Consider the following 19850-nt stretch of genomic DNA (forward strand, 5'->3'; position numbering starts at 1 on the left):
CACACTTTTTTTTTTAAGATGAGAATAACACAATGCAATGAAAGTAGGCCACATTTCCCCCTCAGACACCACCAATCTTACCCTCTGAGCTGTATCTCTTCATAGATGGACCATGCTCATTAGCCTCTCCATCTTTTCTCACTGATGTCTGTCTTCCTTTCAGCTGTATAAGTGTATTTGTACTTCAAGAGAAAACCTAAAGTCCTCATCCTCCCTGAAATCTTCCCCTACCACCTTAACTCACTTAACTCTTGTCTTCCTAAACTTTTTATGTACTTGTTTTATACCATAAATTTAGCTCCTATTTTTTAAATACTAATGACTGCTGATGATTGTGTTCATGTTGTTTCTTGAGTTAGGATATAAGCATCTTACACAAGGAGATGGTGTCATCATTACGTAATGGAAAGAGTAATTCCAACGGGTTTTAAGGCTTGCATGTAAATACCTGTTTTATTTGCTGATTGTGATGTAGGGTAAATTAATTCACATTGAACCTCAGAATCTTCATTGGAAAAAAGGGGTAACAAGACTATTTAATTGGGTGCTTATGAGGATTAAATGAGATAATACATATATATAAAGACCTGGGTATAGATAAGGGCTCATGAAATACTAGTTTCTCTATCAGCTGTACCCCACAATACATCTGATTTGCTTCATCAGACAGACAAGTGTTGAACATAGAGGTCAGTATTCAATAAATTTTGCTCATTGGAAATTAAATATATATTTTTTTAATGTATTATTTTTCATGTATCCAGGAAATAAGCCAATCTTACGCTAAATTTTGTATAAAGTGTTATTGGCTCTGACTTGTTATAATTCTTTTTTATTTTCAAAGCATTTTCACACCTACTGTTAATAATACTTTACATGGCTGAAAATAGAGATATTCTTATTCTCAATGAGGAAATGAAGAATGACACCAACGGATTAAGGGATTACTCTAATTTACAAGGTACCACTGCAATTTAATACGCACTATAGTGCTCTTGAAGCTAAACTCAAACAAGCTGGCTCCTTGTCCAATATTTCTTTCCCCACTATAACCAATTATCTCCAGCAAATAAGAATATACCCGCAAAGTAAGTGTAGGAACTATTATTTCAGTTGATTAAAATAGTGTGAGACTATTTCTTTTTTTGTTGAGTACGCAGTGTGCATTCAATGTCTGTTGAATTAAAGTGCCTATTAGAGATCCTGATTCACAGAATAAAGAATGAGTTACTTAAATTCCTTTTTTGATAAACGTATTTTAAAAAGCCCACTTTCTTCTAGTTAAAATTTAAGAAAAAGGTCTATTATTTTTAAGAGTTTCAATTTGTAGCTTAACACATCAGGCTTGAAAACTGCTCCCTTCTCCTATCTTTATTATTGTACTCTTTCCTGCTAACTGGCACAAACCAGACGTGCTTGCCAAACTTATGACTCAGGCCTGTGAAGACATTTTGTAGCCTCTCAGTCACAGCCCAGGAACTCAAAAGTGTTCCCACGTGCACCAGCTAAACATGGTCCCTAGGCCAAAGGTCCCGTACTGTAGGGGCTCTTGCATAAAAGGCGAATGAGAAGGCAGCGCCCCCTTTTGCTCCCACCCCCTTCACGTCCGTAGTATCCAATCGCTTTCCTCTGTCGTGTAGTCGGCGTCCCGGATTGGCTGGGGATGAGACCGCGCGGGGCCAGTGCGCACGGGCGGAGCTCGGAGCCTTGTCCATCACGTGCAGCCTGGAGGCCTCCGGTACTCGCTGAGCACTTGGCGAGGTTGGGGGGCGGGGCCCGGGAACTGCTGCGCCTGCGTTGTGGGCGTTCTCGGGGAGCAGCTGCCGTCGCCGCCAACGCCACTGCTGCGTTCTGGTGTAGAACCTGGAATCCCTGCGTCTCGTTAACAATGAAGCAGAGTTCGAACGTGCCAGCTTTCCTCAGCAAGCTGTGGACGCTTGTGGAGGAAACCCACACCAACGAATTTATCACCTGGAGCCAGGTACGCGGTCGGAATACGGCGGCCTCCGAACCCCTTGACTAACCGCCTCCTTTCTCGCTCTCTCCCGCGGGGTTGTCCCTCGCGGCCTGTGACTCGACGCCCTGTGCGAGGCCCGTGGGGTGGCGGGATGCCGCTGGCCTCTGCATTCGGTCTCGTGGGGGACCCCTTGTATTATTGTTCCGGCGGAGAGTTGCGGGAGCTGCTGGAGCCCCGGCTGGCGCGGCTAATCCCAGGCCGCGGTGGGGGAGGGGCGGCCCGCGCCCGGCGCCGCGGCGGTGGAGGCCTCGTAACGGTCCCGCCCGGTGGGCATTCGGAACCTGCCGGGCAGAGGCGGGGTGGGGGGGGGGCGGCCGAGGAGCCGAGGGTGCGGGAGCTACCTTACCGCACACTCACACTCGGTCCTCCCGCCGGGCTCGCGGGGTACGAGCAGGCAGCCCTGGGTGGGATCTTCAACGCCGGGGTTTATCTGAGGAAATCTACCCCGGCGACCCGATTCTCCACTCCATACGTACGCTCCACTCTACATCTGGGATTTTTACGAGGGGAGCATAAATAAGCAGGGAAGGAGGCAGGTGTTCAAAAGCAGCTTACTGCTTATCAATAGGTTTTAAAATATGTAGAAAATAGGAGATATTGAGCCATTTATGTACACGGATTTTTATGATTATTTTAATGAAAGTGCTTATAAGTGTTGAGTGACTTAGTAAGGAGCTATTTTAAGTGAGTCACTATTAACAGTTGCTTCAGAGTGATAGATGGAATGCCTCGATTGTTGTTTTGATTCTAACTGTGCCACTAAACGGGTCATCACCTTAGGCAGACTCCTTATCTTGTCTGCCTGTGCTTCAGCATGGGTTGGTAAAATGAACGGGTTGCCTAGGTGATCCAATACCACTTCAACTTCCAAACACTAAAATTCTAAGCAGAATGATTTTTAGATGAACAATGTGTTTGCGTTAGAATTCGCTCTTGGGTCATTGCAATTGTTTTGTGAAGGGCAATGGATTTCCCCTGCTTATTATAGATGATGATCTGTTAGGGATATTTTCTTGTTTAGAGGTTTGGAGGAGAAATCAAAACTACCTGCAGTGTTTTCTCTTCTTTCTCTCTCTTCTGTTCCTTTCCTGTCATAGGAATTCCCAGTTATATTATTCACTTTTGTCTTCACAGGGAGCACTGTGTTGAGTACTTGAAGTTTTGACCACTGTAACACCATATTCTATCTTACATTATTGTCATTTGCCCTTTTTTTAAAGTCTTCTAGGACTTAATTTTTCTTGGGGTATCATCAACTGGATGGTATTAAGCATTTGATGAATTCTGTACAGTTATACAACGAAAGGTGAAAATAGGGAAGCCAGTTGCCTGCATACACTTAAAAATAAACAGATGTCTCATGCCTTCATCAGTCAGAAGGATTAAAAGTTGACAAGGATGGATCAGCACAGACTGCTGCTACTCAGCCTTGTATTCATGTTGCATATTGGATTTGAGAGTCTCCCTCCCACACAGACTGATTTTATCATGCTTTTTTGGCTTGCATGGGCCTTGTTTTTATTGCCTAGAAATGGTACATGAATACAGGGTCTGGCACAAATAACACCCCCTTTTTATTATAAGATCATAAGCGTGTATTTCTGTAACATCACAATAGCATACTCAAGCACACCGTATGACATTTTAGGTGAAATGTTCAAATAAAAACTGTAAATTATTACACCCATATTATTACCCCACCAACCACACACAAGCAGCCATTACTTTTGCCAGACCCTGTATGTTGGTAATTGGTTTTAATTAAAGGGTGTTATGTTAGTGGCAGGTCCAATAAATTCTTATTAGCCAAAATATTTTAATAACATTCTTATGGGCAGCATCAAATGTGGAGAATTTCATACTAATCCATAAATGCAACATTTTATGAATTCTAAGCCAAATAAGCAACTTAAAATCATTCCCATTTTTCCCATTATTAAGTCTAAACTGCACATTTTATATATAATGGAAAAACTAAAATATAAAATTCATTGAGGGCAAGGACAGTATCTATGCCAGGGACACAGTAGGTAATTAATGTTTGACAAATCAGAGAAGTTCTTGAAATATATAATGGGAGTGCTAAGGATGATGATAAAAATCAGATTATGCTTTAAAAGAACCTTAGAAATCATCTAGTTTAGACTTATCTTGTAGGTAAGGATTTGAGGTTTAGGATTAGTTATTCATAATTACAAAGCTAGCCATTATTTGAGGTGGAAGTCTAACATAGATTTCTGGCCTTCTAGACCAGTGTTCCAGCAACACCACAACACTTAATATAGGTTGGCACAATATTTAGTTACCAAAGTGTTACCCTTTCACAAGTCACTGGCCAGTTCTGGATTTAATATTGTTCAGGGCTAAAGCTTAGTGGCTTAGGGAAGCTTGCTCCTACAGATTTTTCCAAAAACAGTGACAATGAAAGGTAAAACTTAAACAATGATGTTAGATGGAAAAACCAAAATAAATTACTCTCATGTTTTAAAAGTTGCTATTAGGCCCCAGCATAGCTCAGTGGATTGAGCGCGGGCTGCGAACCAAAGTGTTGCAGGTTTAGTTCCCAGTTGGGGCACATGCCTGGGTTGCAGGCCATGACCCCCAGCAACCGCACATTGATGTTTCTCTCTCCATCTCCCTCCCTTCCCTCTAAAAATAAATAAATAAAATCTTTAAAAAAAGTTGCTATTAAAAAAGTTATTTTAAAGAAGTTTCTGGCTTCTTTCAAACTTGCTTTGCTGAATTTTGTTGGGTAATTTAGCATTTGTACTATTTCAGTGAAAATCATATTAAGACCTTTTAAAATGGAGACAACTGTATTCAACAACAATAAAGAATAACTTTTAGAAGCAGCAGATGTTTTGGAATGGCAATATTTTATGAAATTTTTTTTTCACTTGTGGAGAATAATTCACTCCTCCAGCTTGAGTGTAAGGCAAGGGGAGAAAACTCTTACCAACTAAAGTTTGGCTTAATATTCCTGAAGACTTGTGTAACTTCAGTTTTCTTTGAAACTTGTATTATGACAAAAATTAAAAGTAAAATAATATTTTCATTCTCATCATTAATTATAGAAATGTAATATTCCAAGCAATCAGAATTATACTGTTTTATTGAATCAAATAATAGAAATGTCTTGAGTCCTAGAGTGTCTTTAAAACTTACTGTACTTGTTTTATTTTTCCCATATTCCTGCCATGGAAGTTTCTTTTTACTTTCTTTTTCTGGTTCTTTCACTTCCTATATCTTCAAAATTTTATTTAGCTATTTTGGCTCTGGTAGTTAGTCTATTGCTGAATCAAGGACAGATAGTACAACTGGATGACCTAAAGCTGTTTCAGTTGTAAAAAGGTACTAAACAGAGAACACAGGTTTAGCTTGGAAGCAACTGGGGAAACATGACTTTCAGAGATGAGGTTATAGAAGTTCTTGCCATTGATAGTAAGAAGCAGCTTTTACTGCTATTGATATTTGATACTCATGTATGTTGAAGTGAAGCAGTATAAAATAAGGGGAAAAGTGGAAAGTTATTGTTTTGCCAGTGTTACTACTTTTGTCTGGACTCTTCAGATTGCTTGAGGAGACCAAGAAGTGATTTCCACTGAAGACTTTATATCCACCTTCTTTGTGTGTGTCCTTTGGCATTCTGTACATCCCTATCCCTCTCAAATCAGCAGAGACTAATTTGGACATACAAGGGAAAGGGTGTAAAAAATAGAATTTGTCCAGTGTTCCTAGTTATCTTGGTTGAGTTTGTAGGCTCTTAAACCTCCCAATGTTCTGGTATCGTTTTATAGTTCTCAGCAACCATTATGTTATGACAGTATTGCCAAGTGAAAACAAGAAAGGCCACAAATGTGACAGAGATCCACTTTATGTGGACCTAGAGAAAAGTTGAAAGATTGATTGAGAAGTATTTTTAGTTTGTATATGTAAGAGAGAATGAGCCCGAGACTCAGAAGGAATGGTTGGTGAACATTAAGAAGTTATAGACTGATTATTTAAAAAAGCATTGCTAATTTCTGTTCTGAAAAATGTTTTAGTAATGGGGCTGATGTATTAGATTATTAGTAAGTATAGTTTATGTTTTTAACCAAGAGGATCAATTTGAGCAGTAACAACTGCTGCTACTCTTCAGAAACTTGATAACATTTATGGGTGAGGCTTAAAGAGAAGCTGCACGTTTCTCTCACTACCCTTAGTTAATGGCTTTCCACCCCTTATAAAGTATGTAAAGAGTTCTGGGTTGTATTGCTTGAACCTCATAGGTCTAAACCATCAATAAGGGGGAATGTTTACATTCAGGTTATTTACTAATTTTAGAGTAGAGACTGCAGGAATACTGTAAGTAGAGAGACACAATGAGTGAATGAACTTGAATATGTGTGGGAGAGCCGAAAATAACCAAGAGGCATTCATCTTCTCATTTCTAAAACCCAAGAAACGAAGGTCTAAAACTAAAATCTGATGTACTGTGACACAAATTCTTTTATTCAGTCACTCACAAATATTTGTTGTGAATCTGTTATGGCTAGACAGTATGCTAATACTAGGTTTAGTAGTGAACAAAATGCCTTCATGGAGCTTACATTCCAGTGAAGGATACTGATAATTAAAAAATAAGCAGACATAAATAGTATAATACAGTTAGTGTAAGTACCATAAAGAAAATGAAGCAGGGTGAAAAGAGAGAGTGCCATTTAGGGTCCATTTAGGAGACAAATCACACTTTCTTGAATAGGGAAAGTTGAATAGAATTCAACTATATTAGGTGAACTGGAGTAAAAAAACTTTATAGAATAAAGGAATAGCAGTTAAAGAGGCAGCCGTCACTGCTAGGGCTAAGGTAGTGTCCAAGTTAGAGTGCCCAAGTAAAACCCTCTTCCCAAGTCTTCTTGACCATTTTGGAAAGAGTGTGACCATGTTTCAGTGAATGGCAACGAAGTTACTGGTGCCACACTGGTGGAACTTACTGGGAATTCATCCTTCAGAACATGCCGGGAAATATAACCCCTAGGTAGAGGTTGCCAAACTATGGCCATGAGCCAGCCATCTGTTTTGCAAATAAACAAAGTTTAATTGGATCATAGCCATGCTTACTTTATTACATATTATTCATATAGTTGAATTCTTGCTACAGGGGCAGAGTTATGGTCCTATGATCTGCAAGCTTAAAATACTTATTGCTAGCCCTTTAAAATATTTATCAGCCCTTGCTCTAGAGCAGGGGTGCCCAACTTCTGGGCTGCAGACCAGTACCAGTCCATACAGCAGGAGGTGAGCTTGAATATTGTGCCTGAATCATCCTGAAACCATTCCTCCTATCCTGGTCCATGAAAACATTGTCTTCCACAAAACTGATCCCTGATACCAGAAAGGTTGGGGACTGCTGCTCTAGAGTACCTTAGAAAGCTGCTCATGGGGAGATGTCTTATAAGAGATACACTAATTTGAAACCTTCAAGGGAGAGGGAGTGTTGGGGGAAGCTGCTATCCTTGGGGTATTCCATGTACTGCAAGAGCTAGGTGCTGAAGAACCTTTATGCAGTGAAGGAGCCTGTTAAGGACACACCGGAATTAGGAAGGAGAATTTCTTCCTCTTTTAATATCTCTCTTGTGTCTTCTACTGACAAAACTTTAACAACATGCAAGCTAAGAAAAAAAAGATATATATGGGACCCAGCTCCATGTTTGCAGAGCAGACAATGAATTAATTTGGAGCAATAAATTGATAACTAGCATGTAAAATGACAGAGGTTTGTAGGTAATGAGAAACGCCTCTCTGAACAGGTGACTTTTGAGCAGAGACTTGAATGATTAGAAAGGATGGACCAGAGGAGCATGGCACATATAAAAGCCTTGAACATGGCTTGCTCGTGTGATTTGAGAAGGTGCATGTGATTAGAGTATCTTTAGAGAATGTGAGAGTGAGGTCAGAAAGGTAGGCAGGAGCAGATGGTTTGTATAGGGCCTTAAGGCTATGGTGAGAAGATTGGAAATGAAGGACCTTGTTAGAAGACTGTAACAGTTTACTACTATGGTTTTGAGTATACTGTGGCTGAGATTAGGGTACAGCAGTGAAAGTGGTGAGAAGTAGTCTCATTTGATACCTACTTTAAAGGCAAAGCTGCAGAACTTATTGATAAATTGGCTGAAGTTGGAGGAGAGACAGAAGAATTAGTTTGGGCCTGAATAGGAGGATGAATGATGGTACCATTTGCTAAGATGTAGGATGATTTGGAGAAGTGCTGGGGAGGTGTAGTGCATATAAACTTTGAGATTACAATTGGATCACTGGTATTATTTGAAAATTATTTTATTTACATTTTCATTGACCACACTTAGTCATATGGTCACACTAATTTTAAAAGAGGTGGGGAAGTGCAGGGTTAGGAAGGAGAACGAATATCTAAGAACAGCCTGAATGACTTCTACACTCGAAGACATCCATGTGGAAATATTAATTAGGATGTTTGGATATGACTGGTGTTCAGGGTGGAATTTGGATCTTGTGAGTGGTAAAAGCCCTGGGACTGGATGAGATCACCCAGGGAGACAAATGAAGATAGAAGGAACTGAAAGATAGGGTGTTCCAACATTTAGAGGGTATGAAGAGAAGATAAATCTAGCCAAAGAGATTGAGAAGGAACAATAAAAGGAAAGACGGGGACTGAGGTCATAGAAGTTAATGGAAGAAAATGGCTCAAGAAGGAGAATAGATGTCATGTGTTATTATGAATATTCTTATACACCTTTCCTGCTGTGTATCAGCAAACAATTTTCTAACGTATACACACCTACATTGAAGTGTAGAATTGTTGGAAAATGTGGTATGAAATGTTCAACCTCAGTATAGTTCAAATTGTTTTCCAAAGAGATCAAACCAGTATATACTTTTTTAGCCATATATGAGATTTTCCATTAACACATATTTTCAGAATTTGAGTTTATCATTTTTACTAATCTACTGGATGTAAACTGTTATCTCAACAAGGTCTTAATTTATAATTTCCTGATTACGAAGGAGTTCAAACACCTTTTTGTATTTATTGACCATTTATGTTTCTTAATCTGTGACATGTTTCACCATTTTTCTATTGGGTGACTTTTTTTTATTATTTGTAGGAATTCCTTGTACTGTGTATTAATTTTTTTTTTTTTTTTGGATATATCTGCTGCCTGTATCTTCTCTCCGTTTGTGGCTTATCTTTTTACATTGTTTTGATGAGCAGAGGTTCTTAATTTTAGTATAATTTAAAATATCTTTTTTGTGGTTTATGCTTTTTGTTTCTTCAGAATGTTTTCCCTTACCTACCCCAAAGGGAGAAAAATACTTTTCCATCTCCTTCTGACAGTTTTAAAGGTTAACATTTAGTATCTTAATCCCCTAGAATTTATTTTTGTGTTATATAAGGGATCCAGTTTCATTATTTTTAATATAAATATTTAGCTGTCCTGGCTCCTTACTGAGTAGTTTCTCCTTTCCCCAGTGATACGTTATTTGGTACCTTTGTCTTATAGCAAAATTATATATTATGGTTTTGTTTCTAGGTTCTCTATTCTATTCCATCAGACAATCGCATATCACATGCCCTTACCACATACCTTAATTACCATAGCTTTATAAAAAGACTTGCTTTTGGGAGGGCAACTTATTTTTCAGGAGTATCATAACTATTGTTGGTCTTAGATCTTCTGTATATGTTCTAAAATCAAGCTCCATTAAAAAATTGGGATTTTTTTTTATTGGAATTGCATTGAAATTGTAAAATAGATATCATTACAATGTTGTATATTCCCATGAAACAAGACATATTTCTAAATTCATTTTATTATTTAATAAAATTTTATAATTTGCAATTAGGTCTTGGACATTTTTGTTAGATTTTTCCTATGTATTTTATAGATGTTGTATGTAGTATCCTTTAGTCTAAAATATATTTCTAGTTATTGCTGAGAAATACAAGTACCATTTGTACATTTATAGTAAACCAGTGAGCTAATCATTTTACTGATTTGGGTTCTCTTTTAAGTGTACATCTGTAACATCTGTAAATAGCAATTTTGTTCTTTCTTTTAGAACCTTGTACCTTCATTTTGTTTTCTTTTGCAATGGCTAAGACCTCAAGAAGGGTGTCTGATAAGAGGAGTGAGCGATCATGGGATTCCTATTCCTTATTTGTAAAGGGAACATTTTTAATATTTTCCTTAAATACTAGCTGTTAAAATTGAGAGTTTTAAATTTATTTTTTGGTTGTTGATGTCAAACTTAATTGAGTAACTTTAAAGGGAAGGGATGAATGACAGGTTGGGGCATACAGGAAAAAGATGATTTGGGGGGAATAGGAAGAAATGTTTGAAATTGACAGTAGGGTAGAACATAGTGAGTTAAAGAGCATTGTGTAAAAATGTTGACAACAGGAAATCCACATGTGAAATATGAGATGGTCAAGGGCAGAGATTTAGATGTGATAATCATCATATATAATGAAGTCAATAATTAGATACACTATTGTGGATGAGATTTTTTTTTTTAAGGAAAGAGTATAATAGGTGCCGTGGTCAAGGATAGAAACCAAAAACACACTACTTCTTGATAGGTGGAAGGCAGTTGAAAGGAAATACAAGAAATAGGATAGCCAATAGTGTATAGTTTTAAAGCCAAGAGTAGAGCATTCAAAGAGGGTAATGCTAAATGAAATGCTACAGAGAGGTGTAGGAGGATAGGACAGAAAAGAGGACATGCTTTTGGCATTTGACATTTTTAAAAAAATGGTTTCAGTAGAGTGAAACAGAAACCAGTTCTTAGTGAAAGTTAGTAGATGGTCCTGAATTGGCAAAGGGCACTTTAAAATATGTTTGTTAAATTTTGCATTGAAGGAAAAGACAAATAGGGGTGGGTGGGTAGATTGAGAGGGAAAGTCCTTTGAAGATAGGAAATTATTCATTTTTCAGTTATTACCTAATAACCAATAGTAGTAATTCAACTTTTTAAATTTTACCAATATAATAAGTGAGAAATTGTTTGTTTTGCTGTACATTTAATTATGAGTGAAACCAAGTCTCCCTAAAATTCAGAGTTTTTCATTTGTTAGAAATTTTAATTAGTGCAGTTAATTTTTTATCATAAATGTTTAAAATATTATATTAATAGTCCTCAACTTTATTGAACTTTTAAAAGTAACTCTACTATCAGCTTAAATGATATAAATTGTATTCTCTTACACCTGAACTTTCCCAGTCTCCCTTTGGTCTTTTCAGCCATTAGCTCCAAGTACAAAGCAGGGATATGGGATGTAGAGGTTTGGCAGTATGAATCTCCCCCATTTTAGATGCTTTTCTGGAAGCCCCACTGAATACATTCTACCTTTATCTTATTAGGTGTGTTATTTGGCCACCTCTAATTGTAAGAGAGACTGAGAAATGTAGTTGCAGCATCAAACAAAATTGTGATTCAGCTAGTAAGAAAGTAGATCATCCTTATTGTTGCGTATGGCAAGGTCTCTTTCTTTTTTTAAAGCTGAATAATACTGTCCCATTGTGGTATATAACAAGGTCTGTCCAGAAGGTGCCTAGCCATGTAATAAGAAAAATAGAGACATTTATTAAAGATGATACAAGATACAAGAAATATTGTACATAGGACAATGATGCCTCAGTCCCCTTCAAAGTAGGCACCTTGGGATATCACACAGTTCTCCCAATTGCCATGCCATCCACTGCCCTGTCAAATTTTCCTGAGTTTCATTGATGGTCTGAAATCTCTTCCCTTTCAAAGGTGACTTTAGTTTTGGGAAAAGCCAGAAGTTGCAAGCTACCAAATCTGGACTGTAGGAGGGCTGAGTCACCTGGGTGATTGGATGTTTCACCAAAAATCTCTGCAAGAGATGTGATGCATGAACAGGTGCATTGTTGTGATGAAGCTGCCAATGACCAGTTGCCCATAGCTGCAGCCTTTTGAATCATCTGAATAGTTTCTGTGGAGGAATGTTCAAGCTTAATGCAAAATTTGAGCAGATTTGTTGCTCTGCTTGCTCAGTCATTTTGAATGTGATGGCCACACAGTTAACACGCTCACTCAACAGTGTCTATCACCTCCACTGACTACAGTGAAGTTGTCATTGTTCACATACAGCATTTCAGTCCACTCTCCTTAGGAGCCAGGTTACATCGATGTCACACAAACTGTTCTTGTTACATTAACAATGGTTGGACTTTTTCCAGACAGACCTCATATATATACACACATATATACATATATACACACACATATACATCACATAAATATATAAGTATCAATTTTTCACAGTTTTTTTAATCTAGTTTTTTCCCCATCTTGGCTACTGTGAATAATGCTGCAGTGAACACAGGAGTGCAGATATCTCATTGAGGTACTGATTCCAGTTCCTTTGTGTATATACCCAGAAGAGGGATTGCTAAATCCCTGTGGTAGGGGTTTTGTTTTTTTTGTTTTTTTTTGTTTTTTAAATTTTATTTTAGGGGAACCTTCATACTGTTTTCTGTAATGGCTGTACCAATGTACTTCCCCACCAACAGTATACAAGGGTTCCCTTTCTTCCACATTCTTGCTGGCATATTCTTTTATTTTTTGATAGTAGACATCCTGATAGGTATGAGGTGATACCTCATTTCAATTTTGATTTTCGTGTACCTGGTGTTTAGTAATGTTGAGCACGTTTTCATATACCTGTTAGCTGTTTGTATGACTTTTGAGGAAAAAGGTCTATTCAAGTACTTTGCCTATTTGTTAATTGTGGGTTTTGGGTTTTGTTTTTTGTTTTTTTTTTCTGTTGAGTTGTATGCTCATATATTTCGGATCTTAATCTCTTATCAGATATATTATTGCAATTAGTTTCTTTCATTCTGTTATGTTATTTTGTTGATTCTTTTATGCAGGTGGAGATAATATATTAGCTTGACTAACAGTTATTTCACTGTGTGTGTATATATATGAAGTCATTGTGTTGTACAACTTAAATATATACAATTTTAGTTTTAAAAAATAAAGTAGAGATAGGGTAGGCAGGTTACAGTCTCCATGAATAAATTTATTACTTTCTAGCTATATGTCTTCTGGGTTTATTATGTATATCATGCTTCCAAATGTTTGATAATGAAGAGTGAGGCAGCAGTGAGCTTTTCTTTTTTCTTTCCAAATGAAGAGTTTTTAACTAATCCTTTTCCCTCTCGATTTACCCTCCTGATTTGAATGCTACTTTTATTCTTTATTAAATCCACGTATTTACTTCTTTGTACTCTAGTCTATCCTTTCTTTAGTACCAAACTTTTGTAAACACTGTTATTCTACTATCTGTATGGTATAGGGTTAACTTCTCTCTCACCTCGTTTTTATATTTTCTTGAGTATTGCTACATAATTACTTTCACCAGTGAACTTCAGTACTTAATATATCCTTGTGTTAGCAGCTCTTAATCCTGCTACCAAAAATCTTTTTTTTTTCTTAATTGAGAGAGAATTTAATGTATTGATTAATTTCGGGAGAATTAACAGTTTTACCACAGTATATTTGTCTCTCTGTAATTTAATATTTTCTGAAAGGTCTTGTATATTTTTAAAATTTATTTTTAGATACTTGACACTTTTCTATTACTGGAATCTTTTATTCCATTTTAGTTTTAATTTTGTTGTGATAAAATACATATAAGATTAACCATTTTAATCATTTTTAAGTATATGGTTCAGTGCCATTAAGTATATTCACATTTGTTATAAAATCATCACTATCACCCATTTCCAGAATGTTTTCATCTTCTCAGACTGAAACTTCATAGTTGTCAGATAGAACTTCCAGTTCCCTCCTTCCTCCTAGCCCATTGTACTGTCTCTATGAATTGACTGTTCTAAATACCTCATGCAAGTAGAATCATACAGTATCTGCTCTTTTGTGACTAGCTTATTTCACTTAGCGTACTATCTTCAAGGTTCATCCATGTTGTATGTAGCATGTCTCGGTTTCTTTCCTCTTCAGGGCTAAATACTATTCCTTCATATGTATATACCGTATTTTCTTTATCTATTCATCTGTCAGTGGGCATTTGGGTTGCTTCCACCTTTTGCCTACCGTGAATAATGCTACTATGAACGTGGGTGTACAAATATCCTTTCAGGTCCCTGCTCACAATTCCTTTGGGTATACACGTAGAAGTAGAATTATATGGCAATTCTGTGTTTAATTTTATGAGGAACCACCAAACTCTTTTTTACAGTGGCTGCACTATTTTACATTGCCACCAGCAATGATGCAACAAGGGTTCTAATTTTCCTACCTCCTCACCAATACTTATTTTCTGTTTTTTTTTCCCCCTCCATGTGTATGTTTTAATAATGGCCATCCTAATCGCTATAAAGTGGTAATATGGTGGCTTCCATTTTCATTTCCTTAATGATTAGTGATGTTAGGCATCTTTTCATGTGTTTATTATTCATTGTATATCTTTTTTGGAAAAATGTCTACTCAAATCCTTTACCCATTTCTAATCAGGTTGTTTGTTTTTGCCATTGTTGATGTTGAGTTGTAGAGGTTCTTTTTTTTTCTTTTACTTTAAAATCTGTATGGTTTTACTAATCAATGTGACCCAAATAAATTCAATATTTAAAAAAAGAACAAGTAAAAGATAAAAAAGATTGATCTGTTTTCCTGACTACTCACCTCTTTTAGGTTGTACAGTTCTCAGCCACACAAATTTTTGTAAGTCCTCCTGGGAGCCCAAGAACAACTGTGTCTCCCTGGGAAGCTTGGGCCTGCATGCGACAGACTTGGGGGAAATCTTTCAAATCTCTGACATATGGCCAGTCCCCAGACTCTGCCTCTGCCCTCAGCTTAAGATTTTCCAACACCCTGTTCCACTGCCAGGGTCGCAATGTGCCTACCAGAAGCTCCGAGGTGGTCGCCTCCGCCTTCCATCACGGGTTGAGAGATGGCATCCCAGGTGTGCCGGGACAAGACCAGTGGCGAGGGCAGTTGGATTCCCCTTGCCAGCCAGCAATCTAGATCCCTCTCGCTGAAGTCACTTCACCTGATGGCCACTTTCTTTATATATATTGATATTAACCACTTGTAAGATATGAGTTTCAAATATTATCTTCTATTCCATGGGCTGCCTTTGGTTGATAGTGTTCTTTACAGAAAAGTTTGTAAGTCTGAGGTAGTCCCATTTGTTTCTTTTTGCTTTTATTGCCTGTGCTTTTGGTGTTATCCAAGAAATCATTGCCAAATCCAATGTCATGAAGCTTCTCCTTATGATTTCTTTTGAAATGTTTATAAGTTTAGGCCTTTCATCTATTTTGAGTTAATTTTTGTATATGATGTAACGTAAAGGTTCAAACTTCATTCTTTTGCATGTTAGTACCCGGTTTTGTCAACCTCATTTCTTGAAAAGACTGTCCTTTCTCATTAAATGGGTTTGGCACCCTTATAAAAAATCCTGACACTGTGTATATGAGAATTTAATATTTCTGAGTTTTCTATTGTATGAGTTGTTTTGTCTGTCTTTATGTAAGTACCTTGATGTTTTGATTACTATATTTTTCTAGTAAGATTCAAGTTGTTTATTTTTTATATGACAGGATACTAGTGATTTTAAATATTAGTAACATGAATCTTACTTAAATTCTCTTACAGTTTTTCAAATGATTGTACAGATAAAATTATTTTTATGGCAAAAAAAGATTCTACTTCAGCCTCTCAAATTTTATTTTTGTCTAATATTCACTTAAAAACAATGTTAAATAATTGTGCTGGCCACATATTGTACTTGTTTTTCTTGTTTCTGATTTAATGGAAATTTCCTTTTTAAAATATATTTTATTGATTATGCTGTTACAGTTGTCCCATTTTTTTCCTCCCCTTTATTACCCTCTGCCCTGCACCCCCTCCCACTAGCATTTCCCCTCTCTTAGTTCATGTCCATGGGTCATACATATAAGTTCTTTGGCTTCTCTATTTTTTTATGCTATTCTTAACCTCCCCCTGTCTATTTTCTACATACCATTTACGCTTCTTATTCCCTGTACCTTTTCCCCCATTCTCCTTCCGCCACCTCCCTGCTGATAACACTCCATGTGAGCTCTATTTCTGTGATTCTGTTCCTGTTCTGTAGTTGTTCATTTAGTTTTTGTTTTTGATTTTTAGGTTTAGTTGTTGACAGTTGTGAGTTTGTTGTCATTTTACTGTTCAGAGTTTTTTATCTTTTTCTTAGATAAGTCCCTTTAACATTTCGTGTAAGAGCTTGATGATAATGAACTCCTTTAACTTGACTTTATCTGGGAAGCACTTTATCTGCCCTTCCATTCTAAATGGTAGCTTTGCTGGATAGAGTAATTTTGGATATAGATCCTTGCCTTTCATGACTTTGAATACTGCTTTCCAGCCCCTTCTTGCCTGTAAAGTCTCTTTTGAGAAATCAGCTGATAGTCTTGTGGGAACTCCTTTGTAGGCAAGTGTCTCCTTGTCTCTTGCTGCTTTTAAGAGCCTGTCCTTGTCTTTAATTGGGTAATGTAATTATGATGTGCCTTGGTGTGTGCTTTCTTGGGTCCACCTTCTTTGGGATTCTCTGAGCTTCCTGGACTTCCTGGAAGTCTATTTCCTTTGCCAAATTAGAGAAGTTCTCCTTCATTATGTTTTCAAATAAGTTTTCAGTTTCTTGCTTTTCCTCTTCTCCTTCTGGCATTCCTATGGTTTGGATGTTGGAATGTTTAAAGGAGTCCCAGAGGTTTCTAAGCCTCTCCTCATTTTTTTGAGTTTTTGTTTCTTCATTCTGTTCTGGGTGAATGTTTATTTCTTCCTTCTGGTCCAGATTGTTCATTTGAGTCTCGGTTTCCTTCCCTTTACTGTTGGGAGTTTCTCCTGCCATGCAATTTCCCCACAGGTTTTTTCAGCCAGAGGTTTTGAGGCTTTATTTCCCCATGCTGTGACCCTGAGTTACGCAGTCTGTCTTGCTTCCTAGTGTTCCTCCCCATTTATCCTCATGCAGTGTGGGACTGCTGGGTCTGCCAGCCATCGCCTTACTGCACGTCCTCTCCATCCCGGCTCCCCATTTCTGCCCCTCTTACCAGTCTGAATGAATGTTTCTTCTTTGACTCCTTGGTTGTCGGACTGCCACACAGTTCGATTTTCTGGCAGTTCTGGTTATTTTTTGTTTTTAATTTTGTTGTTGTCCTCCTTTTGGTTGTGCGAGGAGGCAGAGTGTATCTACCTATGCCTCCATCTTGGCTGGAGGTCGGGAAATTTTTCTACTATTTTACCATAGAGTATGATAAAGATTTTGGTTGGGACACTGCTGAGCTTTTGAACTTGACATCAAGATGCTTAATTGCATTTTGGCACGTATTTGGAACTTGTTTCTTGTTGACATTAACAGAAATAAACGGTTGGTCTGAAGTTACTATAAAAGGATTGCCCAGTTTTGGGATTTATATGTATCATGTAGTGTCAGAGGACTTTAACTAATTGACTTTTTCATTTTTTTCAGAATGGCCAAAGTTTTCTAGTTTTGGATGAACAAAGATTTGCAAAGGAAATTCTTCCCAAATACTTCAAGCACAATAACATGGCAAGCTTTGTGAGGCAACTGAACATGTGTGAGTATGGACTGCAGTTTATTTGGACTAGTATCATTGGCCACTGATTAAACAGTTTTTTCCCCCATTAGAATGATAAAGAGGAAAATATATTACATGGAAGCATAATTAATTTTTGACTTTCCTCTGTTTTAGTTATCTGAATTTTGAATCTTTTTCAGATGGTTTCCGTAAAGTAGTGCATATTGACTCTGGAATTGTAAAACAGGAACGAGATGGTCCTGTTGAATTTCAGCATCCTTACTTCAAACAAGGCCAGGATGACTTGTTGGAGAACATTAAAAGGAAGGTAAGCTATTGTTAACATGATTCAATTAGGGCATTGCCATGTAGTATACTTGGCCAAGACATATTTCAGCTATTGAAATTAAGAATGTATAAAAATACACTAGTGTTCTTTGTTGGGATGATTTAGACAAATACATTTTTTAAAAAATTTTATTTATTTATTTTAGAGAAGGGAAGGGAAGAAGAAAGAGAGGGAGAGAAACATCAATGTGTGGTTGCCTCTCATGTGTCCCTTGTTGGGGACCTGGCCTGCAATCCAGGCATGTGCCCTGACTGGGAATCGAACACTTTGGTTTGCAGGCTGATGCAGAATCTACACAAATAAAATTTTAATTATTTCCTTCTATTTTTCTTTCTTGGTGCAGAACTATATTAAGGGCTCAAACACTTTTAAAGGAAAGGAAAATGTTTACATTCTGACTGAGGTTGAGGAGCCATTCACATTGGGATAGCTAACCCTTTTTTTAGCTTAAAAAATGTAAGCTCCTGCTAGAATGTAAGTTCACTGGAGGGCTTATTATGTAGTTTACTGACAAATATTGAAAGCCCAGGATAAGTCCCTTGCAAATAGTAGACATTTAACAATACATTTTTGAATGATTTATTTTTCTTTTGCTGAAATAAGATATTTTTACCAAATCTACAAAAGGAAGGTGTGAGGTAAAAGGGTAGTGTGGACCATGGAAGAAAATGGCATAGCATGAAGCTGTTACTGTATGAATTTAATTAAACATGGAATGTGATAATAAAGAGGCATGGGAAAATTACAGGGAATTTGACAGAAGGAAATGAAAAATTAAAAAAGCCCTAAGGTGTTTCTGCTTGTGGAAATTTCCCACATAAAAAAAAAAAAAGACTATCTCTTATCCTCTCTCTTTGAGCCATAAAGTTTATTCTCTTCCTAGAATCCTATCCTGGGTTTTTTGGAACTTGATCTCACTTCCTGAACAGACTACAAAAACATCTTATAATAGGGAAGCTTTGAATTACAACCATGGCATTTAGTATTTGTTTGATGTCCTAAATTTTCTCTTTAAAAGGTTTCATCTTCAAAACCAGAAGAAAATAAAATTCGTCAGGAAGATTTAACAAAAATTATAAGTAGTGCTCAGAAGGTTCAAATAAAACAAGAAACTATTGAGTCCAGGCTTTCTGAATTAAAAAGGTAAAGTATTATTTTCAAATATAATTCTAATATATGTGTTGGTGTTTATGTGTTGGGTGTAGTGTGTTGGAGGTTGGTGCTTTACTTTCAGGTCATGTTGTTGAAACCAAGATCAAAGATCATTTTTCACTAAGTATTAGTTACCATTATTTTTGATTTGTAACCATAGACTTTACCCCAATACTGTATTTTCATGATGGTGGTTGAAAGAATATAAAAACCTGGGCATGCAAAACTATATGATGCAAAAGCCTTTCTCATGAAACAGTAGGTCTTTTTCAGTGTTGTTTTTTTTTATTTAATATTTATTGTATTTTTTCCCATTTTTTATCCTCTTATATTCCCTTTATCCAGTAATCACTACAGTGTTGTCCATAAATCATTTTTCCTTTTTGCTTCTCTCCATCCCCTCACCTCCTACCCCCAACTGCCATCCTGTTTTCCATGTATGAGTCTGTCCTCATTTTCCTAGTTTGTTCATTAGATCCTATGTAGGAGTGAAATCGTACGGTATTTGTCTTTCTCTCTCTGGCTTATTTCATTTAGCATAATATTCTCCAGGTCCATCCATACTGTTGGCAAAGGGTCAGTTTTTCTTCTTTTTTTATAGCTGAGTAGTATTCCATTGTGTAAATGTCCCATAGTTTTATCCACTCATTTACTGATAGACACTTGGGCTATTTCCGTATCTTCACAATTGTAAATAACACTGCAATGAACATAAGTATGCTTACATTCTTTCAAATTGGTTTTGTGGTTT

At 37.0% G+C, this 19850-nt stretch overlaps 1 protein-coding gene across 2 annotated transcripts in view; it reads left to right on the forward strand.

Annotated features, from left to right (window-relative positions):
* The first annotated feature begins 1795 nt into the window (after nt 1-1795).
* HSF2 (heat shock transcription factor 2) overlaps nt 1796-19850 on the forward strand; it is a 37401-nt gene continuing 19346 nt past the window's right edge. For both annotated transcript variants that reach the window (XM_045844062.1, XM_045844063.1), the window contains exons 1-4: nt 1796-1981; nt 17529-17637; nt 17799-17926; nt 18966-19090. In XM_045844062.1, coding sequence (XP_045700018.1) covers nt 1889-1981; nt 17529-17637; nt 17799-17926; nt 18966-19090 — 455 coding nt within the window. In that variant the 5' untranslated portion in view covers nt 1796-1888. The remainder of the gene's footprint in view (nt 1982-17528; nt 17638-17798; nt 17927-18965; nt 19091-19850) is intronic.

The sequence above is a fragment of the Phyllostomus hastatus genome, unplaced genomic scaffold (assembly GCF_019186645.2).
Source record: "Phyllostomus hastatus isolate PE091 unplaced genomic scaffold, TTU_PhHast_1.1 phas_contig_40, whole genome shotgun sequence".
Classification (NCBI taxonomy): Eukaryota; Metazoa; Chordata; class Mammalia; order Chiroptera; family Phyllostomidae; genus Phyllostomus; species Phyllostomus hastatus.